This window comes from Ammospiza caudacuta, chromosome 8, assembly GCF_027887145.1.
Source record: "Ammospiza caudacuta isolate bAmmCau1 chromosome 8, bAmmCau1.pri, whole genome shotgun sequence".
Lineage (NCBI taxonomy): Eukaryota > Metazoa > Chordata > Aves > Passeriformes > Passerellidae > Ammospiza > Ammospiza caudacuta.
Genome location: NC_080600.1, coordinates 20,357,783 through 20,381,215, shown reverse-complemented (window position 1 = coordinate 20,381,215; position 23,433 = coordinate 20,357,783). Strand labels below are relative to the sequence as shown.

Genomic DNA, 23,433 nt, shown 5'->3' with positions numbered 1-23,433 from the left:
CAGAACTAGACAGGACAAATTTTGCTCCCATTTATTTTTGGTGTCAGGTTTACCACTCCAGCCCCTGCTATGCCCTTTAGGGAGCTAACTTTAAAGTTAATGGGGCTTCTTGCACAAAGGGCTGGCCAGCCATAACTGCAGAGAGCAATGAAGTGCCTGATTAGTGCAAAATGTGACACTTTCACCACTTGGCCTCCTGCCCAGTGGCAGCTACTTCTGCTGAGCACATCAAATGAATTCATATAAGCCACCAAAGAACTGCAGGCCAGGAATGGCTGTTGGTTGTTACTGGATCAGACCAGCTTCTGACCAGTCAGCTAAAGAAATATCCTGTGCTTCAAACACTGGACTATCCATTTAAAAACATTTAAAAATACATACAGTGAAATAGAGTTGTTAGACTGGAAAATCCTCTTTAGCATGATACCATCTGACCATTAAATGTCTGAGGAGTTGAAATAGCTTAGTATCTCATCAAGGACTTATTGAATTGTGTAAATAAATCTTTCTTTAGAATTTATTGATTGGTGTGGAAGAGCTTGAGAAGTCAAACGTGCTTCTTTGTTTTTAGGCAGCTTCATGCAGGAAATTTGGCCTTTACCCAATTCTGTGACTAACCCCAAATTCAGAGTAGTTATGTTAATGCATCCTGCAAGAGAAAACCACTATTTTCTTCCTTTTCTTCCAGCTTCATTTTAATGGGATTATAGACTGGCCTTTTAAGTGCAGAAACAAATTTCTTCTGTTGCGTGCTACAATAGTTTTTAATTGAGAGTCTGCTGCTGGCCAAAGGTTATCTCAAAGGAGCTGTAGCACCTGGATCCCCTCCCTCCCTCTCTCCTTCCCATGCTACTGCTGCCATGGGTCAAAGGGGTACCAATGCCCTTCTGAGCTCAGTCATTTAAACTGATGTCTCAGCACTGAGTGAATGAGATTTATAGGAAATAATGTGAATTTTTAAGACTGTCTAGCCCACCTTAGCTGTGGTTTTACTTGGGAACTCTTACTAGTTTCTGTTTAGAATTTTCTCCTGATGCTTTTTGTTCTACTGCTTGTCGCAGCTATAGGATAACTTGGTCAACACCCAAAAGTCAATACTATTATCACTCTGGAACTCCTTGTACTGCCCAGGGAAAGGAAATGCATTAATTTTAGAGCTGAGTCAAGCCCAGAAATGAATTAGCACATTGGGTAAATATCTGACAGTACATTTTTAAAAGTAACTAGTCACGCACCCTGAGCAGATGCCAAGGAAGGGACATGTCCTCTGGGCTGGCTTATGGACAGCCTTTGTGCCAGCTTTCTGCATGTGTTTGTTAATCTCATTTGCTATGAAAACAGGTATTAAGTGGATTCTTTTCTTCTCCTCCTCCTGTCATAATTCCTGATCTTGCTGGCCACTTTCAGCCCAGATCTGGAGAGGGAAGAGGACTCAATGATGCTAAGTATTCATTATACTTCATAATATAGATGGTTGGAGAACTGAGATCTGGTGCAAAGGTTGAACCACCATGAAGTTGCTCATTATCTGACAGTAGGCAATATATAGAAGAGACAGATTACAAATGGTCCAGTGATAAAAGACTTAATGGAAGCAAAAATATCCAATCCAAATCCATAGAAAATATGACTGTATTCATTCTGGAGCTGATGAAATTTTATTTCACTGATTCATTGCAAAAACCCAAATTGATTCAGTGAATTGATTAAACAGATTTGGAAGGAAATGTAGAGTAAGTTGGTCAGATCTGGATATGCTGTGTTCCCTTGTTTTGTATTCCTGCAAGTTGCTGTGAATGTGGACAGTGAAATACCTACTCCCTAGCTCAATGCATGTTAGAAAGCTTACTTACCCTAAACACACACAGCTTTATCAGGGATCCCAGTGAGAGCAGAAACAGGACAAAATATCAGCTGAGTGCTTTTGAAAGATAAGATAAAGAAAGATCTTTTAAGTGCAGAGAAATATCTCTCCTTTATTTTTTATGTGTAGTTCTTTTATCAGCCTTTTGGAACACATAAGATTTAAAACATATGAGCAGTAACAGTACTTGAAATTACCATCTTAATGTACTTCAACTGTAAAAGCAGAGAACAGAATCCTACAGTAGAGGAGACAGATGCATAAATGGACATGGCCCCAGTGCATAGTCTTGAATGGGCAGTGCTCAGAAAGGGAATGAACATAGTCGCTAAATTTAAAGAAAGACAGCATTGAATGAGAAAATGCACGGAATTGGCTTTAAAATTACCAAAAGCTTTACTTTCCTGAACCTGTGGATTTATTTCCTTTGCCTGATCTCATGGTAAAGATATGGACATCAAAAATTACAGCTACCCACTGACATAATTCAGTGACATGAAGTGCGTTTACTTCTTGAGAGATTTAAAGCTGCTTTTCACTCTTCCCCATGCTGCTTGTTTTCACACTTTTATGTATTCTTGGCCTCAGCTGTGTCCATCTGAGTTGGTGGTGCAGCTGTAATCCACTTCAGTACAGATATCCGGCTCTTCCTTTAGAAACTTCCTCTTGCTATGCTATAGCTCTTGTAAACGCCCTGGCGGAAGTGGCTTTTTCCTCCTTCCTACTCCTGCAAGAGGTCCCAGAAGTACAAGTGGCTTAATGAACCAGACAACATTTGGTTTGAAAAGAGCCTGAAGAGATGTAGTTTGCATAAACTTTAATGCTTTTTTTTCTTGCCTTATAGAAACATCATGCATATCACTCATGTTTAAACAAAATGACTGGCAAAGCTGTGGAAGCTGTAGACACTGTCCTAACATTTAATTTATTAGAGCAAAACTGCCAGGTTACTTTCCATCCTTTCTACTCTACATGTTTGAGAGAGAACATCTGTCTCACAACAGTAATTGTTCCAAGTCAAGTATATGATTTCTTTTCTCCACAGAGAAAGATAGCTGAATGATACTCTAGATGTAATTGTCTTTCACTTGCAGCAGTAATTTTAAAAATAAAAATTTAGGAAAAAATATGATGCACATGTTATTAGTGTTTCATGGCACAGTTTTGATTATTTATCATCTTATGTTAAATATATTTTACAGGATGAAAGGAGACAGTCTGTTCTGCCTTAGCAGTACTATATTAGCAATATAGTACTCTGGTTACTCAGTTTGGTTCTGGCAAGACAGGATGGTATGAAAACAAGTGAGGTTCTCATTTTTAAGTATGTTAAGAAAATTCCCCAAAAGTCTGAAATGGCAGATATAATGGGTGTGCTTGGTGTCAGCACTGTGAGAGAGGCAAGGCCTTCAAAAGGCCTAAAATAACAGACAATGGCTTAAAAGGCCAAAAAAAAAAAAAAAAAAAAAAAAAAAAAAAAAAAAAAAAAAAGAAGCATTTCAATTGGTAGAGAGAAGACTTCAGATGCTCTGCAGAAGACAGAGGTGCTGGTTGGGCTCCTACCTAGAAGGACCAGGGAGGTGAGATATACATGGAGAATCTGGGAAGTTGCCATGCCAAATCTGCTTGAAGAAAGGCAGCAGCACCTTCCCAGCTGCCAACACCCTGGAGAAGCTCTGCAAGGACTGAATTCCAGCCTTTTGCTGTCCTTTGCAGATGCAGGGTGCAAAAGCCAGGAGACAAAACTGCCCACCCCTGTGGCAGGCCATCTGAACACAAGATTGCAAAAGGCACTGGTGGGCCCTTTCTCTTGACTGGGAATAGGTACTACCCATGTCTCACCAGGTTGTCTTTCTCATTTACAGCATAGCAGAGTCCTCAGTAGACTTTTAAATTTTTTTATTTAAATAATCTTGGCTTAGAAATAAATTGCTTAATTTAACAAAGCACGTTTACTAAAATGGAGCTGTGGAAACTTTTAAAGATGTGCATGACAGTGGGTTGTGTGTTTCTTCATGCATTCTCCAGCTCTCAAACACAGACCCTGCCAAAGCAAATAACTGCACAGTATTTATCATAGTTTTGTTACTATGTAGGAATATTTTTTTTGTAACAATGCTTGCAAAGGTGAACTATTTGTTAGCTCCTCCTCTCTTCTGTCTGCCAATAATATGGAAATCCAATTGTGGTCATGAAACATTGCTGACTTGGAGCTGCAAGCCCCAGGACCAAACCACATTAGGCAGCAACATGGAGTTTCTCCCCCTGTCAAGAACCGGTTCTACTGCCATGTGAAAGAGCAACAGAAGGTTTTTGTCATATTGCACTACATCTCTGAATGCACACCTATGAAATAACTAACTCTCATTACTGCTGTCAAAGGAAGACACAAGGCACAGAGAGAGTTTTGGGGGGTTTTGGTGTTTTTTTCTTTCTGGGTTTTTTTGGGGAGGGGAGATTTTGGGGTTTTTTTTCAGTTTTTTTGATTTTTAATTTTTGTTAAATTTTATTTTTCTTCTATTTTTGTCTATAAACCTATTTTTAATTACTCAGTCTCGTAGCTTCTGTATGTGTAACCCATTTGTCAGATATCTTCTCTGTGGCAAGATCTGCCAATGGGGCTTTGATGGCTGGTCCTCCTGTAGATGGTAATCCCAAGAAGGTGGGCTTAGCCCTCAGCTGAGCTGGAAAACAGAGGAAACAAATTCCAAATCTGACCAGCCCAGATCTCATCAGCACTTTTTGGTCTCATTTCCTCCAATCCTCATCCAGCACTGGACGCCTACAGTTGCTGGGAAGGCAGCAGAGGACAAAGCATAGGCTTTGACCATGCTACCAAGGGCCCAGATTTGCAGCCTGGCAATATTTCTTTGGTTTCCAGAGGCTTATCCCTATCTCCCCATACTGTATGGAGGAATATAGATAAATTATGTAATCCTTCCTGAACACTGGAGGCTCTCCTGATGTACACAACTAGCAGGGACACAATGTGCTCAAAAGCATGGGGAAGCCTAGCCCAACTGTGGCAGGAAAATGCTCCTTACAGTGCACTCAGACATGGGAACAAGTGCCCATGGGAACTGGTGGAAGCACCTCATTTGTATCTTTGAGATATGTAGGACTGTATTTTTTCACACAATACTGCATCTGAAAGAATTCTCTGCAGGCAAAAATTGCATAAAGTCCATTCAAAGGTTTTTGTTATTTTAAGAAAAAAGTGACTTAGTGGTATTTCTGGGCTAAATTGTATTTCTCTGTGTGTGTATTTACACACATATTTATATACTCAGGGCCCAGATGAAAAATGTGAGAATTATTCTTAAAATGTGTGTATCTGTGTGCTTTTTAATTGGTAGTACTTAGTAGTACTGCTAATGGTTCTGTGGTTATAAATCTTCCTTTAGAAATTTACAACATAATGTAAAGCACAATTTATCCCTGATTTAATTAATGCCTACACAATGTTTTATTTAAATAGTTTCAAAATAATTTGGGAGAAAAAAAAGTTGGTCTAATTTAAGTGATCAGATGACACGATTTTTTCCCCAATTTGTGCTTTGAAGTACAACTACCAAATTACATTCTGATGCAAGAGAAACTTTTATTATAGAACAAACTGACTTTTTGATGACAAATATTAAAAGAAATAACAAGCCACATATTTTCCTTGAAAAATGTTCTGCTTAATATAGGATTTGATTGTGCAATCCTTACTCATATAGAGACAAAAGGGATTTTCCTGGTATGGGATGAAGGTGCAAGACAGAGCCCAGTGCTGTACTGGCAGGACTTCACTGCAAAAAGCTATTGGCTGCTGTTTACATTTCTGACATTCTCTGAGTAAGTGTTGTCACAACAGACAAGCAATTATAGACAATAATGTCAGTAATTTGTGGATTAAGAACTCCTTAAGGATGTATTGGCATGGTCAGACAGTAGCTGCTTTTAGCTTGCAACTGTTCACCCTTGGCTGTGCCAGTGAAGCTGAAACTTTCAAGAAGAAATTGTGCTCCCTTTTAGGCAGCAAACAATGGCAAGGGTTAAACTTCTCTAGGCCCTCCCTGCCGCTCCTACAGCTCTCATGCAGGTGGCTCAACCAAAGGGCTGCTGTTTAATAGGTATGTGTATTTATGCATACACATAAAATGGAAATATAGGCCATTATGTTGGAGAAATACTGTGCTAGGCACTTGCAACAAAGCCATAAAAAATCAGATTTTAAGATTCCAGTACTATAAATACGCCTGTAGGAGCCTCAGCTGAAGTCCAAGCCCCAGCACAGTGGTGGAGGGTGCAGGACCTGAGCTGACCCTCTGACTCACCACTTGGGACACCCGTGGCTCAGGACACGCTCCATATTAGCTTATGCAAATCCTGCACTGTGTGACACATGCCCTGCTGAGAAAATTATTTGATTATTTTGAGGATCAACGAGAAAGATTCATATGTAGTTTGCTCTTTTTTTAAGAAATTCAAAAATACCATCTCAAAACATGAACAGAAATGATATGTACTTTCAGGGTCAAATTAGATACAAATACACTTTTTTTGTCCTTTGTGCGACTGCTCTTCTGGTTTTATTTCAAGACAAACCATTCAGAAAATTAGAGTGTGTTTAGGAAATTGACTTGTGGTGAGGGGAAATTTACTAAGGCTGTATATGCATAAAGTAGTGGGTCGGCTAGAGGGGTTTAGGAAAAGCAAGAAATTTCTTGAAAGATTTTAACTATAAAATTAGATAATGAAAGAATATTGATTTGGTACCATTAATTTTTTTCTTCCAAAGGCAGATTTGCCTTTAAACATGAAGTACGTCATATGCCTGGCTGTCAACACTGGTTTTACAACTCCAGAAAACGTGTCAATTTTGCTGCTTGTGCTTACTAATTCGGCATCTTTTCATGAAAATGTTGTAAAAGACCTTTTTCAAAAGCTTATTTCTCCCAGACTCCATGGGTGCAGGTGAGCTCTCTGGGCATGCAGGGCTCCTCCAGCAGTGTCTGAGATGTGAAGTCTGACCCCATGCAGGACGGGAGTGCCCTGCTCCCCATCCAGGGTGAGCACCAGCTGGCCTGCCATGCCCTCACTGACTGACCCAGCCAGAGTGGGCACCAGCTGGCCTGCCATGCCCTCAGTGACTGACCCATCCAGGGTGGGCACCAGCTGGCCTGCCATGCCCTCAGTGACTGACCCAGCCAGAGTGGGCACCAGCTGGCCTGCCATGCCCTCAGTGACTGACCCATCCAGGGTGGGCACCAGCTGGCCTGCCATGCCCTCAGTGACTGACCCATCCAGGGTGGGCACCAGCTGGCCTGCCATGCCCTCAGTGACTGACCCAGCCAGGGTGGGCACCAGCTGCCCCATCGTGCCCTCAGTGACTGACCCAGCCAGGGTGGGCACCAGCTGGCCTGCCATGCCCTCACTGACTGACCCAGCCAGGGTGGGCACCAGCTGCCCCATCGTGCCCTCAGTGACTGACCCAGCCAGGGTGGGCACCAGCTGCCCCATCGTGCCTTCACTGACTGACCCAGCCAGGGCTGCTGTCAGGCTGCTGTCTCCTCCCCAAGCAGGAGACAGTCCTTAAGAAATGGCACTCGGCCCCCACAGTGAAAGCAGCCTTTTGTTGGCACCTCCTTCCCATATATGGGGATTCGTTCGTCTTTTGCTGGGTTTATCAGTTGATTCTGGTGGCCTAAGTACATCCTGAAGGAGATGATAAAGCTAAGATTTTTAAGAGGCCAGTTTTGGTGCTCCTGGTGTCCCTGCAGCCCCCAGCCTGTGCCCGAGCAGACGCTGATCTAATTTCACACTCCTGGAAGTGAGGCCGAAGGCTGTGTGTACCCAGCACACATCCTGTATCTTTTCCTTGTGCCTACTCTCCCCTCCCCAGGATAAAACCTTGCAAAGTCCCTCTTCACCGCTCTGCATCGTTTACAGTTTGGAAACGTTCTTTCCGGGCCCAGGCCACGGGCGGCCCTTCCGAGCCAGCCCAGGCCCGAGGGGCCGCGCTGCCCGACCCCGCATCCCTGCCCCGCATCCCTGCCCGTGACGGCGGCCCGGCCCCGGCAGGAGGCCCCGCTCTGCCGCCGGCCCCGCCGCCGTCACGTGGCCGCCGAGTTTTCTCATCCCGCAGCGGTATGAGGAAGTCAGAGCCGCCGCCGCCGCCGCCCGCAGCCCGGGCGGGCGCAGCCTCCTCCGTCGCCTCGCCGCGGCGCGACATGTGAGTACCGCGGGCAGCCGGGCCGCCCGAGCTCTGCCCGCCCCGGCTCTGCCCGCCCGCTGCCCCCGGACGCCGGCGGGCCGGGGCGGACACCTGCGGGGTCGGGAGCAGTCGGGGGGCGGCGGTGGCCGGGGCTGGGGCGGGCCGGGCCGGCGTGTGAGCACGGGGAGGGGCGGCCGCGCTCCCGGGGGCTGCGCGGGCGGCGGCCCCGCGCCCCCGGCAGCCCCGCGGCCCCCGGACGGGCGTACGGACGGACAGGACATCTCCGCTCTCCCGGCAGGCTGGCTCTGTCCGGCACTCGCCTCCCGGCGTGAAGCCCCCGCCGGCGCCGCCGCCCCGATGGAGCAGCCCCCGGCGGCGGAGGAGTGGCAAGGGGCGACCCAGAAGAGGAAGGCCTGGGCCAAGAGCCGCGACTCCTGGCAGGCGTCGGAAGCGGAGGATTTCGCGGCAGCGGCGCTGGCCCGCGGCGAGGAGGAGGAGGAGGAGGAAGAAGAAGAGGAGGAAGAAGAAGAAGAGGAGGAGGATCCCGGCGGCCGCGAGCTGCCGCTGGCTGCTGGAGCAGGTCAGTGCCGGGGGCAGCAGCCCGAGGGCCACCGGGACCCCGCGGGGCGGCCTCGCTGTTGCTGACTGTCGGCTTCTCTCTCCCGCTCTGCCCTAAGGCTGCCACAGCGTTCCCAACGAGAAGATCGCGATATGGCTGAAGGACTGCAGGTGGGTGCTCCCGCCGGCGGGTCGCTGCGGCAGCGCAGGCGGGCAGGGAGGGAGGCGGGCACGGCCGCGCCGCGGAGCGGGCACCGGCGCTGGCACCGCCGCTCCTCCGGCCGGGTGCGCCGGGAGCCCGCGTGGCCACAGGGCAGCTGGCGCTCGGCACCGCTCCTCTCCTTGGCGTCTCATTAATGCTTCCAGCCGCCGGGGCAGGAACGCAGCAGAGCGTCAGGAAGGCAGCGTTACTTTTGAAGCTGCAGTGGTTCTCACCGAGAGGCTCCAGTTTAAAGCTTCCACTCTTTCCTTGCCTGGGTTTTGGTGCAGGTTTCAAGAAACGGTGCTTCCGCGGCATGGCCTCTGTGCTTACGGGCCTTCAGGAGGGATGCCACAGTTCAGACTAACTAGATTTATCTGAGTCTCTTAATGTCTTCTGTCCTTAACTTAAGGCATGGTATATGTATTCTGCATTTCTATTACTGTTGCAAAATAATATTTGGTGTTTAGAACAGGTATTGATGGAATTACTCTTTCTTCATCCTCAGTCACATAAAAGCACAAATGCTACATCAGTAGCAGCTACTTTTGTCCTTTTTCTCTATTCAGTCCTTGGAGGCAGAGTTGATGGGGAGAAGCTAACAATTAACTTTCCAGTAGCTGACAATGACATTTCAAGACCTCTGCTATTTGATATTTCTGGTTTCTTTCTCCTTTTAAGAGCAGCTACATGAAGGCAAGAATTTACCACTGAGATTAGTTGTGCCTTTGTGATCTTTTGATCCAGTAAGCAACTGACTGATCTTACTCTGTAACTGAAGTGTGGGTTGTTTTACAGCTACAGGATCCTCCATATAGTTTTCCTTAGATCTTTACAGGCTGTGCCTTGGATAGGGTGTTGGCAGTTACAGGCTTGAAACCATACTAATCCCTGAAATATAATGTTCAGATCTGACCTACCATTCCTCCAAAATGCTAGAATTGGAGAAGATTTTTCTGACTTTACCTCAGATCTGGTGTCCTGCTGGTCTACTAAAAGGTTTTCTTAAAATTAGTATTACGAATTCAGTGCTTTATTCGAAGTATTTTTTGAGTGGAGAGGGCAAAAAGTGTAAGGACTGGAGGGGAAAGAGGCCATTGGGGGTGATATTCTTCCTGATGCTGCAATGCCACTATGTCTAAATTGCAGGATTTCTGTCTAGAACCTTCCCTGGCCCTGTAGTCCTTAACATTTCCATACAGAATTTGAGGAATAGCACAAAGCTAAACTGACAACATGAACATCTAGTAAATGGCCTAAAATCCTGAGTACTAACACAAAGCTTGCAGTTTCATACCCATGCTTTGGTAACTATCTGTTGTTAAAACTGGCACCACACATTTCTGTGGAATGTGTTTGCATCTCTGGCTGTTGATTCCCAAAATAAGGGAATCTTGTTTTACAAATAACAAATGAAGCCCAAGTTAACTTTTTTTTTTTGCTAATACAGAAACACAAATTTAGGTAATTCTTGTTTGTGAAACCTGTTGCTCTCCTTGCACAGTAGCCTTTTAAAGTACAGTTGTTTACTATTGTAAGTATTTTCAGAGGACTCTTTTGTTCTGCTCAGAAGGACTTTTAAAGCCAGATTTCCTACACAATGCTATTCAGGCAGGAGTTAGCCTCTCTTCTGTAGCGTGCAGGGTGCCAGCACCTGTGGTTCATGGCTGGAAGATGCAATCCCAGCTGCCTGTGAAGGGCTGCACAGTTCCTTGTGTTTTAACTGCAGAATTGTTTAATTTTTTGTGCCTAATGTACATGCAAGCAGTTGCTAGCATGTGCAGTAAAGTGATAATTCAATTTGCAGTGTTATAAGTGATTGTATGTATCGAAACCTGGATGACAATATACACAGGAAAAGAGCACAGCATTAACAGAGGACAACAGAACAGCCCTGCAGATACTACAGTGTTTTATTTAAAAATAACGATTGTGAAATTTACAATTCATAAGTTGTTCTCCCTGAAATTTCTTGCTTGTTTAATAACACTGGTTTTGCTGTCAAGCTTTGGTTGCTAAAAAGTGTGAGCATACGCAAACGGAGCTGCTATTTCTGGTTCATGGCACAACCTTATTCTTACAAGTTAGCTCCATACAAGTTACCATGTAGCTATTACTACGAATGAAGATTCAGTAGCTAAATGCAATATTTTTTCTGTTACATGTTTTCTAAAAGTAGTCCTTCACATTTTCTGAGTTTCAGTATGTGTTTATGAAACCAGAAGAAAACTGGCACTTCTAAAATCTAATTTTCTGGTTTGAGTTGGCAGCAGCACAAAAAACCTTAATATCAACCCACTGCATAAATAGATCTTCTTATAAGTTTTATTCCTTTGTTTGTTTCTAAAGGCATCAATAGTGTTCTAATATGGATAAAAAGAATTACTAGTTGTCCTTTGATACTTATGTTAGTGGTTGGGGCTTTTATTGCTTGGCATCTCTGTTTCACATCTGCTTTAGAGGAGATGAGGGTTCCTAATTGCCCATGTTATTTACGTTGATAGATCCACTTTTTGTTGTTTTGGGATTTTTGTAAAGAAATAGCTAGCAGCAAACCCCAAAAGCAAAAAAGCAAACATTTATCATACTGTGATTAGAATTATGGAGGCATAAAAAATGTCAGATGTTACTCAAAGTCTCTGGCTCATTCACATTTTGGGAATCACATGCCTTTGAAAAAGGCCTCTTTTTCTCTCTCCCCAGTACTTTGAAAAGGCACCTTGAAGTAATAACAAAGCTCATAAAAGTTAAAACACGAGTGTTGGTATTATACTGATAGATGAAAAGAAATTTTTGTCAACTATTAGGATGACGTGTATTATTTTGATTGAATATATTTAAACTCTGCCAGTAACACAGGGGATGTGGGAGGTATCTAGGAGCCATCTCCTGTAGATATGCAGGAAGTGAGTTCTTGAAATACCTCAGAAAGAAGAGAATTTTGCTTCAAGTTTAAAATAAACATGGCTTCTGCCCAGATAAGGTTTTAAAAGCTGTGATTTAAACACTTCCACAGCACAGTGCAAAACCCTTGTCTTGTTCTGAGAGACCTGACCTGACCACAACTGGGAGCTGAACAAAGTTCAGATGGGATGAGAGGAAGCCTTGAGGCTGTGTGAGGCAGGCAGACCCCATCCTGAGGGCACAGCAAGGGGAAGGGTCCCGCAGCCCTGACATTCCCAGGTGCACAGAGCTGCTCTGAGACAGAGCGTGGGCCTTGCTGGTGGAAAACCGCCTGGTGCAGACAGGCAGAGCTGTCGTGCTGTTTTTCTCCATTGTTTAAACTCATGTTTTGCCTAGTTCTTAAGAGCAAGTGTTTCAAAGGCAGGGGTGTATGGCAGCTGTGTGCAGCTGTGCAGGTAGGGCAGCAAGGGGTGGTTGAAAGGATGCTTTTCTGGTAGCTGCTAATGTGCTGTAGTGGTGACAGACTTCATTTCAAAAGGAAAATGCCAGCTTTGATGGATGCTTTTACTGCTCTCTGCCAGCCACTGCACGCAGCACTGACCTTGGCTGTCAGAGTCAATGCCAGCAAGTTTCTACATTGAAAACATAGAGGCATGGGAGTCACCAGGGAAGGAGAGGGAGAAGATTGGGAGTGCACCCATCAGGGCCAGGGAGTAAACATCCAGCATAGTTATTACCTCAGAACATAAGGCTTCTTGTAACTTGACAGGTTTAGACAATATAGCCTAAGTTTTTTCAGACTCTGACTGGACAGACATCCAGAAATGCTGGAGATCTGATCCTCAGCAGAGTGTGTCCTGTCACCTGGAATGTGCTTATGCACTGGATGCTCTGGCTGTTTGCCTTGGAGTCCCACCACAGTGGGGCTTTGCTTTGCTTTGCAGAAGGCATGTTGAAGTGAGCTTGCCCTGTATCAGCAGGCTGCATCTGGAGAGAGTGAGCTCTTTTCAGAGGGGAAAGAAAAATAAAGTTGTGAAGTGTAAGGTCTGTTAGAAAGCAGATGCAAACTTTCCTTCCTTAATTTGGCTATGGCACCAAAATAAATACTGTATCAGAGCACTGTTTACTTTCAGATCTTCGGGCAGGTTTATGTGTTTGTCTAATTAAAAATCCAAATGAAACATACATAATGTAGGTGGATAAATCATCTGCTTTTCCCTTCTTTATGAGTATTGTGTTTCTGAATTTGTTTTGAGCATTGAAAGTTAATGCTGTGCTACTTAGAAGTGACAAGGCTTTGGTTAAACATGACTGAGAGACAAGATGTGGAAACATCTAGCCAGTGTCAACAAATACAGTGTGAACCCAGAGTGGGATTGGACCTGTCACTTGTGAGGCTTCTGCTGCTCCTTTGAGACACCATGAGGTTCAGCAGATCCCCTGCCCTTCAGGCAGCAGCTATGGGAGGGATCATCCAAAAAAAAAACTAGTGTGAACAGCCTGTAAGGCATCAGAACTGGCAAGTGACAGCTAACATAGCTGTCAAGATTTTTTATCTTGATTCTTCCCAATCATCAAATACAGCTTTTCACCCCTCTCTCCAAAAAGTTTTAAATGTGTAGAAAAATGGCAACAGTTTTTGCTGCTTAAATGAGATTGAATTAATCCATTCAAAAATTCATGCTTGTTTTTTCTGGGTGTTTTGCTGAGAAGCCCATGATTTTCCTCATCAGGGGCTGCTGCTCCTGAAGGTGTTTGAGTTTTGCAGTTATGCAGTTATTATGTTTTGTTGTTTTTCTCTGCAAGGTGTATTTATTTAGAGGGCTGGGGGTTGTTTAGGAAGTTATTGCCAGTCGTCAGATGTTTGTGCTTTCTGGGGGCGGAGGGAGGGAAGGAGGGAGGGAGGGACAACTGCTGCTATCACAAGCTTGTTACATGCTGTAAGGAAGGACATGAAGCAGCAAGTTTTTAAGCAGTGTTAATCTCTTCTGTGGTTTCAGAACGCCTCTGGGAGCCTCCCTGGATGAGCAAAGCAATCCTCTGTTGAAGGGTAAGGAAGGGCTTTACCTACTGAAATCTCTTTTACTGGAAACTGTTTTCAAGGACATTCATGTGAGACTTGGTGTCTTTAGTACTAAACCAAAGCCAGGTCAGTATTGCAGAGTTATTCTCACAGCAGAGCAATTGTGCCTGAGAACTGGAGAAGGGGGAAAAGAACCTGAATAAGTCTTTCTGGAGATCTTAGTAAGCTCTAAAAAAACTCCCAGATGTGCAAAACAGGGAGGTGATTTTGTCTCCAAACTGGTGAGCATTAAGCAGTCTCTGCCTCTAATAACTGTGGTTGCCACACCTGAAAATTTTACTATCCGAGCAGGTCTGAATACTAAAGTTCAAAGTACAGTGGGAATGGGCAGGTAGTGACAGTGAAGAAGAATTACTTCTTGTGCCTGGAGTCTTCACTTCAGCTCCTAGTCTGGTACAGGAAGGTGAGAGGGGAATGCCCCAGCTGGACTCAGACTCTGGATTCTCCTGGTAAGATGTCTGGAGAACAGATAATGCAGCAGCCAAAGGCACAGATGGGCTGAGTGGTACCTCCAGGTTCCCACTTGAAGTTAATTTGCGTTAATTTGCTCACACATTGACTTGGAAGTGTTTCTGAGTGCAAAACCAAAGCAGTGTCATAGTTGTTTCCTTTCAAAATCATTTTGCTATGTTCCGAAATGTGACTTCTTGCTTCTTAATGCATTTTAACTGCATGAGTAATGCAGGGTTTGTAAATAAAGTCGAGTTATTTCTTGTATCAAATGAAGTGTCTTGCTAATATCTTTAGATAAGCAGCTGGAAGGAAAACATTGGAGCATTGTAGTTGTTGAAGTGTTAACTGTATGTTTTCAGGCATGCTGGTGAGAAATGGAGGAAGTTTTGAAGATGACTTATCCCTGGGAGCCGAAGGTGGGTGTGGCAGATTATGACTCTTTTTCTAGCAAAGAAAATTATACTCAGTCATCTGATTTTTATTTTGAAGGACAGCATTGGCTAAAAAAGCAGGATGAAGCACACAAAAAATGCAGGAAGATTCACTTTTTGAAGTTATTTAGACTATTGCTAGAGTTAAACACTCTGAGTCTCTGACCCAAAGGCCAGAGGCAGTCCTGAATTTGCTTCTGCCCTCTCATTTTAATACCCACAATGACAGGACAGCCTGGAGCACTTACCAAGGCTGTGAGAAAATTATTTCTCCTACTTGCTCTTCTTGTCCATGGGTTACTCTTGGCAGCCATGCATGCCCCACTTCCACTGAATCCCTTGGGAGTGGCTGTGCAAGCTTCTGAAAGGAGGAGTGAAATTCTGTCAGCCACGAGGCAAACCCATTAAGAGCCAAGTGCTTTTAAAAGTGAAAAGCACCAAAGCTGAGTAAGTATTTTGGATCAACCACAATATACACTCTTCTGTTGCTAGCTGCTTGCCTTTTCTTTCTCTTCCCTTTTTTAAGGGGAAGGAGATGTGGCTGTTCCCCATGGACTTCGTAAAAAAGGCTTCTAGCCTTGATGTTGATCATAGATCAGAGGTGTCCATAAACCAGCTAGCAAAAGCACTGTGGATTCTGTTCTAACAGAAGCATCTTGTGAAATAGCAAAAAAAAAAATTCTCACAAACCATGTCCTGGGGTTATCTGTCAGACAGAGGATATAAGACATTATCTGCTTTCAGTGTTTAGAAACAAAAAGGCACAATTCCCAGTTTAGCTTTTAATGTTTTTGAATTACAGCTTTTGCTAAGTGCCAGAACTGATGTAGTAGAAAGCCCTTTCCTTCCACGTTAGTCTTGCCAGTAGTGTCAGAGTAGTGGGACAAGGCCTGGAGGGAGGGAATATCTTTAATTTTTAAAGATTTAAGACTTCTAAGGGAAAAAAGTTTGTCTGGTAATGATCTTGATCTGATTATGATGGAAAAGCAGTAAATGAGTCTCCTATTGCAATAGATTAAATAGGATTAAATTTTCCTATTGATAATCTTTTCTACTTGTTAGATTGCCTGCAGCACAAAGATTTCATAGAAAAAGTTTCTGTGTAATGATAATCCAAGGGTCTGAGCCTATGACCAAGAACACAAGAATCAGTGGATTTTAGTACATCATGTCACTTTTTTCTTTTCAGTTTTTCTCCATATAATTTCTGAGGACTGCTGGTTTTTGTGGGTCTTTAGCATGATTTAGCTTGTTCAGATGAAAAGATCCCAGTACTAGAACTGCTGGTTGATTTTTCTGGGTAATCATGCGGATGTTTCTGCTGGTCTTTGCTTCCCATCCGAGAACAAGGGGACAACAGAGCTGCTTGGAGCAGGGCTGCGTGCCCTGCCAGACAGACAGTCCCTTTGAGGCTGGGGTGAATGGCCTGCCCTTGTGCAGCCACGACTGCCTGAGTCCAGATGCAAGGCAGAGCCCTGTGTGAATGGTACAGAGGGCATTGGGCAGGACCTGTAACCCCAGCCCGCTGCTGAGCTGGTAAAACCCATGGTTCAGCTGTTCAACTTAGTCACTGGATAATCCTTACAGATAGGCTTACCTTCCTATTATAGGCAAGAATATTGAAGAGATGTGGGATCTGTGTTTTGCATACATTTCTTTGTGATGTCTCCAAAACAAAGAAGAGAGGCTGAGAGGTTTCCATGTTTTACTCACGGTTGCTGATTTTACCCTGCTGGCACAGCCGGTCGAGATGCAGAGTTTTCCTGGCAGTGTGTGACATCACTCTTTTCATAGCTGATTCTGAGGGCTGCTATGACAGACACATGCTCCTTGCCTGTCTCCTGGGGCAAGTTGTTAGTGCTGAGTTGCCTCTTTGAGGAACTCATAATTTAAGTCCGAAGTTCAGTTCTGAAAGAATAATGCTGCCTGGAACATTCCCATATGATCCAGCTGTGGAAAGTGCTGACTTCCCTGTCAGCTTGGTGACCAGGTGTTTGGTACCTGGGAGACAGCCTCTCTCCTGAGGTTATCAACTCTGAGCCCTCTCAACTATCCCTCCTACCCTATCAATGTCTGCTGGCCCCATCAGCACTGGGGGCTTCACTGTGGTCCAGCTCAGACAGCCAGGGCCCCGCCCCACTTTGCTGATGGAAAGATGAACAAATATTCTCTGCACTTGGCTGTGGGGCCAGCTGCCTTTCTTATATTCTTTCCTTTCTCACCTGGAGCAATCTTTGCATGCCTGCTTATCCTCCTCCCCTTCCCACCCAGGAACAGTCCTGCAGCTGGTAATCATGTCTTCAGTTGCAAAGCAATAAATGGTTTATATAACAATTACCAGCTTATTGCAATTGAAATTTCAAGTAATGAGATTAATGATAGGATGTAAACGTGTGTCCATATGAGATTTAATTTTAAACAGCGCTTTAATAAACCAGATCATTTTATATTAGCCATATACTAGAAACTCTTGACAATCATTTATATGGAAGAAGTAAAATCTGGTTTATGCAGGACTGTTGCTAAACATGCTCACTGTCTGCTTCTTCATACTGGTTGTGAGAAGTGTAGTTCTGAAGAGGTCTGGATATAACTTCTTTTTCTTTCTCTACAGCTAATCAACTACGGAGTGATGCCCAAACAGAAACATGGTAAACATATTTTTTTGTGTTTGTTTACTTCAGAGGAATATTTGTACTGAAGGGCAGGGGGGAGAACGGGCAGTGGAAGTCATGGCGGCTACCACAGAGCTAAAGCTCTTCTGCTTGTGTCTGTTTACATGTGAGTGAAGAAAGTGATCCAGATAACACAGAAAGAGCCGTTAGGAGGTGCAGCAAAAAAAATTTTATGTTCTTTCAGTAGACCTGACATAGATTTTGGAGTAGCAGGAGGAAAACAGAGAAATGACAAATCTTGCAATGTAGCATGATTAACCTTCTTTGCCTCACTGATTGCTCACTGTTTCAGAAATTTCAAGGGAAAATTAGTTTTGCCTGTCACAGCACATGTGTTTTGGGAGCAGGGAAAAAAGACTTTGAGAGAGGAGAGATGATTAAAACTTCTAAATAAAATGTGCTGAAACTAAAACCCCACTGAAACTTCAGTGAATACTGCGCAGCCCCTGTGGAAAGCATCCTCTCTATTCCTTCTGAATTGGACACCATAAATAAATACACACTCTTAGGTGAATCCTCTGCCACCTTTGGTTTCTTGGTGGCTGTTTGGAGGGGGGAACATTTTGTTCCTCAGAGAGATTAACCAGAAATGTTTGAACCCAGGATACCACCTAATGCTCAGGCAGCTTCTCCAGATACAGGGAAGAAATAGTTTGGGATTGGGAAAGAGGCTGGCCAGCAGTGTGGGTTGGGGCTCCTCTTGCTTCATTTCCCTGGGAGCCTGTTCAGTTTCCTCAGCCAGCTCCGGGCAGGTGGCACCTGGGAGGAGCAGGGTACCCAGGGTGTGGAAAGGGTGGCCTTGCATGGAGAGGTGGTACTGCTGGAGGAGGCAGCAGCCCAGGGGAGGCAGGAAAAGGCAGGGCAAGGACAGCTCACCCGAGGCTGGGCTTCCTTACTGGAGGAGGGTGGGAACAGGGAGGGTGGGGCAGCAAGGGCAGATCTGGGGTTGTTTTCTCAGCTCGCATTTGCCTTCAAAGTCGTACTGTCTATGTACATTTTTACTGAGGCAGACCAGAGTTTGCTTTTGTTTCTGTATTTCAATAAATGACATGGATAATATAAACCAGAGAACACTGAAGGGAAAAAGAGAAGTTCAGCGGTGCTGGCGGGTTAGCTCTCTGGTGAGACAGAGAATCAAGTCCCTGAACAGAAGAGGTTTATCACAGGGGTCCTCTCTGTTTGTGTTGACAGCAATGGTGTACTGGCAAAGGACAGGAGGCTGCAGTTCCATCAGAAGGGGAGAAGTATGAACTCCACCGGCTCTGGAAAAAGCAGCGCGACTGTTTCAAGGTAAAACTCTGCTTAGAAGGTCTGTTCCTCAGTTACATGGACTTGGCTTGTTTATGTGCCTTACTGCACTTAGTAGCTGAGAAAGGAATTTTCATTTGGTTGCTTGGAAAACTTCTGTTTGTCTTTTGTTGTGGTTTTTAGTAAATGCTAACAAATTGGCTTAAACATTAAAAATGCCTGAACTTTTAATGGCATTTTAAAATTTGGGCTCTGCAGAATAGGACTGATTTTAGAAATTATGGGATTGGATCTGTGATGTGTCTGGGCCAATGGCTCTCATAATGGGAATGAAAACTTTAGATGCAGAGATCTCCACAATTATTTCCAAAACTAATCTGAGCTGTAGGAGTCAGAAGTTCAATAAACCAAAGTGGTTACTGGGCTGAGTTAGCAGTTTGATAGAAGGGACTGGATCTTAAAAGGAGACATGTAGATGGTTAACATCTTTCATTTGTCTAGTGTTTCTGAATTACTGGAGCTTTATGAGGAAGATCCTGAAGAAGTGCTCTATAACCTTGGGTTTGGGAGAGATGAACCAGATATTGCTTCAAAAATTCCAGCGAGATTTTTTAATTCATCGTCGTTTGCCAGAGGGATAGATATCAAAGTGTTTTTGAATGCCCAAATACAGCGCATGGAAGTGGAAAATCCAAGTTTTGCTTTAACAAGTAAGTATGTTTTTGAAGCACAGTTTATTTATGAGTTTATTAACTATGTAAACAACCCCAAAAGAGGTGTGTATCTAATATTCTGGCAAAACTCTGTTACAGCCTAAAGGCCAACATTCCATTCAGAATTCATAATAAAACTCTTGCTTAGTCTTCAGTAGGCAAGAGGTGACCACCAGGGTGGTACTCCTTGGGGTGAGTGGAAGGATTTTAGTGAGGGAGGGAAATAAAAGGCATCCTCTAAGGTATGCTGCCTTCTGGTTTGTATCATTCTCATCTTCTGATGCAGCTCTAGAGCACTGAAACAAATAACAATATCCTTCTGTTTCTAGTGTTCTTCAGTCACTGGGTGGGATTTTTTTCCTGGGTGGCAGTGACCTATTTTTGTCATTGTTGAAATCTGGGGCAGTATTTCTATGGACTTGGACAAGAGCTTTGTTGGATCAGTAATGAGCGCTGCTGAAATGAGGGCATAGCTGTCCTTTTGTAGTTGTAGCTGGAGAAAGAAATGTGAGTAACACTTCCTTTCTAGCATTTTGTAAATAAACTTGTGTCACACACACTTGCTACTGATTTAATTTGGGAGAACTTTGCGTGCTGTTCTTGTGCATTTAGTAGAGATTCCTTTTTTCCATAGTAGGGTATGACTTTCATCTTACAGGTCTAGGAAGTGTTCATTCAGCCATAGAGGCACCTGATAAAAGTAGGAGTAGGTTTATGGGGATGGGCAGAGATTATGATCAAAATTCCCTCTTTAGATATGCCTTGTGTTTCATTCCTGTGCAGGTCGTTTTCGTCAGATTGAAGTGCTTACTACTGTGGCCAATGCTTTTTCTTCTTTGTATTCTCAAGTCTCTGGGACTCCTTTGCAGAAAATTGGTAGTATGAATTCAGTGTCTTCCAGCAAAGAAGCATCCAGCCCTCCCCCTTTGAATCGCAGCAACACAGCCAGTCGCTTAATGAAGACCTTGTCAAAACTCAACCTGTGTGGCACACAGCAAGCTGATGGCAGCAGCTCCTCCAGTCCTTCGCCTGTTGAAAAAGGGAAAAGTCCAGCTGAAGTAGGGAGTGAGGAGAATGATGTAAAAAGTGAATCTAAATTGCCAAAATATCCTAAAAAGAAAGATTGTCCCTCTTTTTTGGCTCCTGTAAAGGAGGAGATAGCCGGCAGTCAGACAAAGGCTGCAAGAGCAGAGAGACCCACGCACCTCCCTGCTGTGGCTGACGGAGCACAGGAGGGTTCTGTGCCTCCAGCAGACGGGCAGGGTGGCAGGCTGGCAAGTGCCCAGGATAGACCGTGCGAAGAACCTGGGCTTTTGGACTCTCCAGGCCTCAGCAGCAGCTCCAGCACCTCTGACAGCAGTGTCCTGACACAGAGACTGTGCACGGCATCGCCAGCGAGAGACCCCTGCGCTCCCCTCGCAAACCCGTCCGTCGTGAGCCTAATGCTGCAGCAGAAGGACTCCTTTGAGATGGAGGAGGTGGGTGAAGATACATGACTTTCTTTGTGCATACAGTTTACATAACTCCTGTCTGCCAGCACAGGAATGTTCCCTCCTGTGCAGTTGACAGTGTTTTCTCCAGAAATACTTGAAATTCTCTGAGTGTTGCGCTTTCTCAGCAGTTGCAGACTGCTCTAATTGATCCTCTTAATAAGGTAACTTGGTGCTGCTGCTGCTGTTGTTCCTAAGTCACTGGGAAAGTTCTCATTCTTTTTTTTAAAATCAAATTCAGGTAATTGCTATCACTGGGATAACTCCTGGGAAGGTTTCCCTATGTAAGTAAATCTAGGTTGGGCTTTGTACGCAACAAAACTTTGTGTGTTTAGTTTTTACTTTACTTAAATTGTTAAGTAGAAATCATTACTTTTGTTACCAAAAGTAAATTCCATTTATTAATTGATGTTTATTAAAGATAAATTCGTGAATAAAGCAAGAGTTTTGTTGCAGTGAAACAGAGGAGGGACTTTCATGTAACATGAGGTGCTCATCTTGTGCAACTTTTGGTTTTGATTACAATCTACTCTAAGTTGATTTATTTGTTCTCTGGAAATTAGCACATTGAAGGTCGCTGTGACATGACTTTTGGCAAGGCTTAATTGCACAGTCCGTACTAGGTGTCTTTTAACATCTTCATATATACAGATACCCATTTTCATATTGAAAATTGTCCCAAAGGAATTTTAATTCCCAGGTTCCTGTAAGTGATTTGTTTATTAGGCTAGTAAACATGCAGCCTACTGATTCAAGAATGCAATTTTTGCATAGACTTAATGCTCAAATTGTAAAAACTGTCTCAATATTCTTAAATTAGTAGATGCTTTTGTGGACACATTTCAATGTGACTGTTCAAAGTTCAGCAGTTAAGTTTTTTGTCTGTGTGAAATAGATACATAAAATGAAGGATATTGTGATTTCATTGGTGAAATGAAGAAAGCAAGTGAATAGAAAAGCCACAGAACTTTACAGTGAATGATGAAGTGATGATTTAGAAGATACTGTGTCTGGTGTCATATTGTCATGACAAGTTCTTCTAGATCATCTAATGTTGTAGCTGAAGGCACTCATTAAGCAAAAAAAAAAGGTAATCAAGCCTCTTGTGCTTCCTAGCACTTGTTTATTCCAGTGTGTCCTACCCACATATTGGTGCCCATCTACTGAACCAGAACAAAGGACTAGTCCAATTGAGAGGGGAAAAAGAAACTCAGTGTATTTTGATTTATTTCTTTTTTCTGGCTTAGTTTTCAGCCAGATAATTTTCTTGATACAGCTTGTTGTGTAGCTACAAAAATGTTTGCATTGGCACGATTGGATGGGACTGAGCAGCAATGCATTTTGCTGTATATTTCAGAGGAGAAATCCATTTTTGGTACCCTTGGGCAAAACTGAAACAATTAATGTATTTTATATACATGTATATACATGTGTTTATATTAAAAAGAGGTGTGGAATTTTCCTTCAGAGTAAGCTGGCTGGAAAGGCTCGCTGAATTCTGCTCAAGTGTGATGTGTTTGCAGAGTTTTGGTTGGACACTTTGTGCAGTGATGCCAGGCATAAACACAGCTGTTTTAGCAAGACAGCATATGATGTGGGATGGGATTTTGGTGGATTTTTTGTTTATGCAATATAGTATATACTTATCAACTGGCTACAGATCCCTGGGAGGGATGGATTCAGTTTTGCTGAAGACATTTTAGAACAATTCCTGGCAGTGGGATTTTATTTTTGTGCGTCTCTAAGCAGAGTGTAATGAACAATAAACTGTCTTAGAAACAGTGACAGTAACTCCTCCCCCTGTTTTCCTAGCTTGGCATGGAGTGCATTCTTATGCATAAGAAAGATGACAGATATATCAAGGAAGTTCTTTCCAAGGCTTACAAATGCCTTGGAGGTTTGCGTGCCCTTCGGAAGTCTGTGGCTGTGAAGATAGCTAGTGTGGGAGTGAGTCAGGACAGGATTTCCCCCAAACACCCACTCCTGAGGTGGCCAATGACAGTGCTGAAGGTCACTTCCCAGCATGAATATTGGCTGGAGGGATGGAGAAGGAGCTTCTGTGTGCTTGAGGAGCTGCACCGTGCTGCGGACACGGTTGGAATGGAATGCTGTCTCCCAGCCAAGGACAGGAGGTGGATGGTATTTAAATGAGAAGAACCTTAGCTTTTGGAAGGCTGCAAATTTAGCCATCAGAAACTGGGAGGTTTGAGAGAATCAAGACACCTTCCTGGAAGGCCAGTTTTATTAAAGTGTCTGTAAGATTACTTGTTGTTCTTTGTTAAAATAAAAATTCCAAGCTAGTTTTTTCCTAATCTTAAATGGTGAGCCCCTTCTAGACTCCCCTGCACTTGGATGAAATAAGGATTTACCCCTTTGTTACAGCCTTCATCTCCTAAAAGAACAGAAGCCACAAGGTTTATTGTGTAAAAGTAAGGTTTATTGTGTTAAAGTAACTAAATATAAATATGGTTGCTATACACATGAGATCAATGCAAATATAACCTCTTCTTTAGCCAAATACGAATTTTGGCTTATCAACATCAGTATCTTGATTTTTACATTTTTAAGTTGATAAAAAATTGAGATGAATTCATTGTGTTATAGTTTTGAAAC

General features: G+C 43.7%; 1 protein-coding gene across 2 annotated transcripts in view; it reads left to right on the top strand.

The window, feature by feature from the left end:
- Nucleotides 1–7,969: 7,969 nt before the first annotated feature.
- ITPRID2 (ITPR interacting domain containing 2) overlaps nucleotides 7,970–23,433 on the top strand; it is a 40,074-nt gene continuing 24,610 nt past the window's right edge. The window contains exons 1-9 of one of the 2 annotated variants that reach the window (XM_058810025.1): nucleotides 7,970–8,084; nucleotides 8,365–8,646; nucleotides 8,744–8,795; nucleotides 13,728–13,777; nucleotides 14,623–14,679; nucleotides 17,309–17,345; nucleotides 18,561–18,659; nucleotides 19,119–19,327; nucleotides 20,114–20,808. In XM_058810025.1, the coding sequence (XP_058666008.1) occupies nucleotides 8,424–8,646; nucleotides 8,744–8,795; nucleotides 13,728–13,777; nucleotides 14,623–14,679; nucleotides 17,309–17,345; nucleotides 18,561–18,659; nucleotides 19,119–19,327; nucleotides 20,114–20,808 (1,422 nt within the window). In that variant the 5' untranslated portion in view covers nucleotides 7,970–8,084; nucleotides 8,365–8,423. Of the gene's footprint in view, nucleotides 8,085–8,364; nucleotides 8,647–8,743; nucleotides 8,796–13,727; nucleotides 13,778–14,622; nucleotides 14,680–17,308; nucleotides 17,346–18,560; nucleotides 18,660–19,118; nucleotides 19,328–20,113; nucleotides 20,809–23,433 lie in introns of those variants that run through there. The other variant, XM_058810026.1, reaches the window with a different exon arrangement.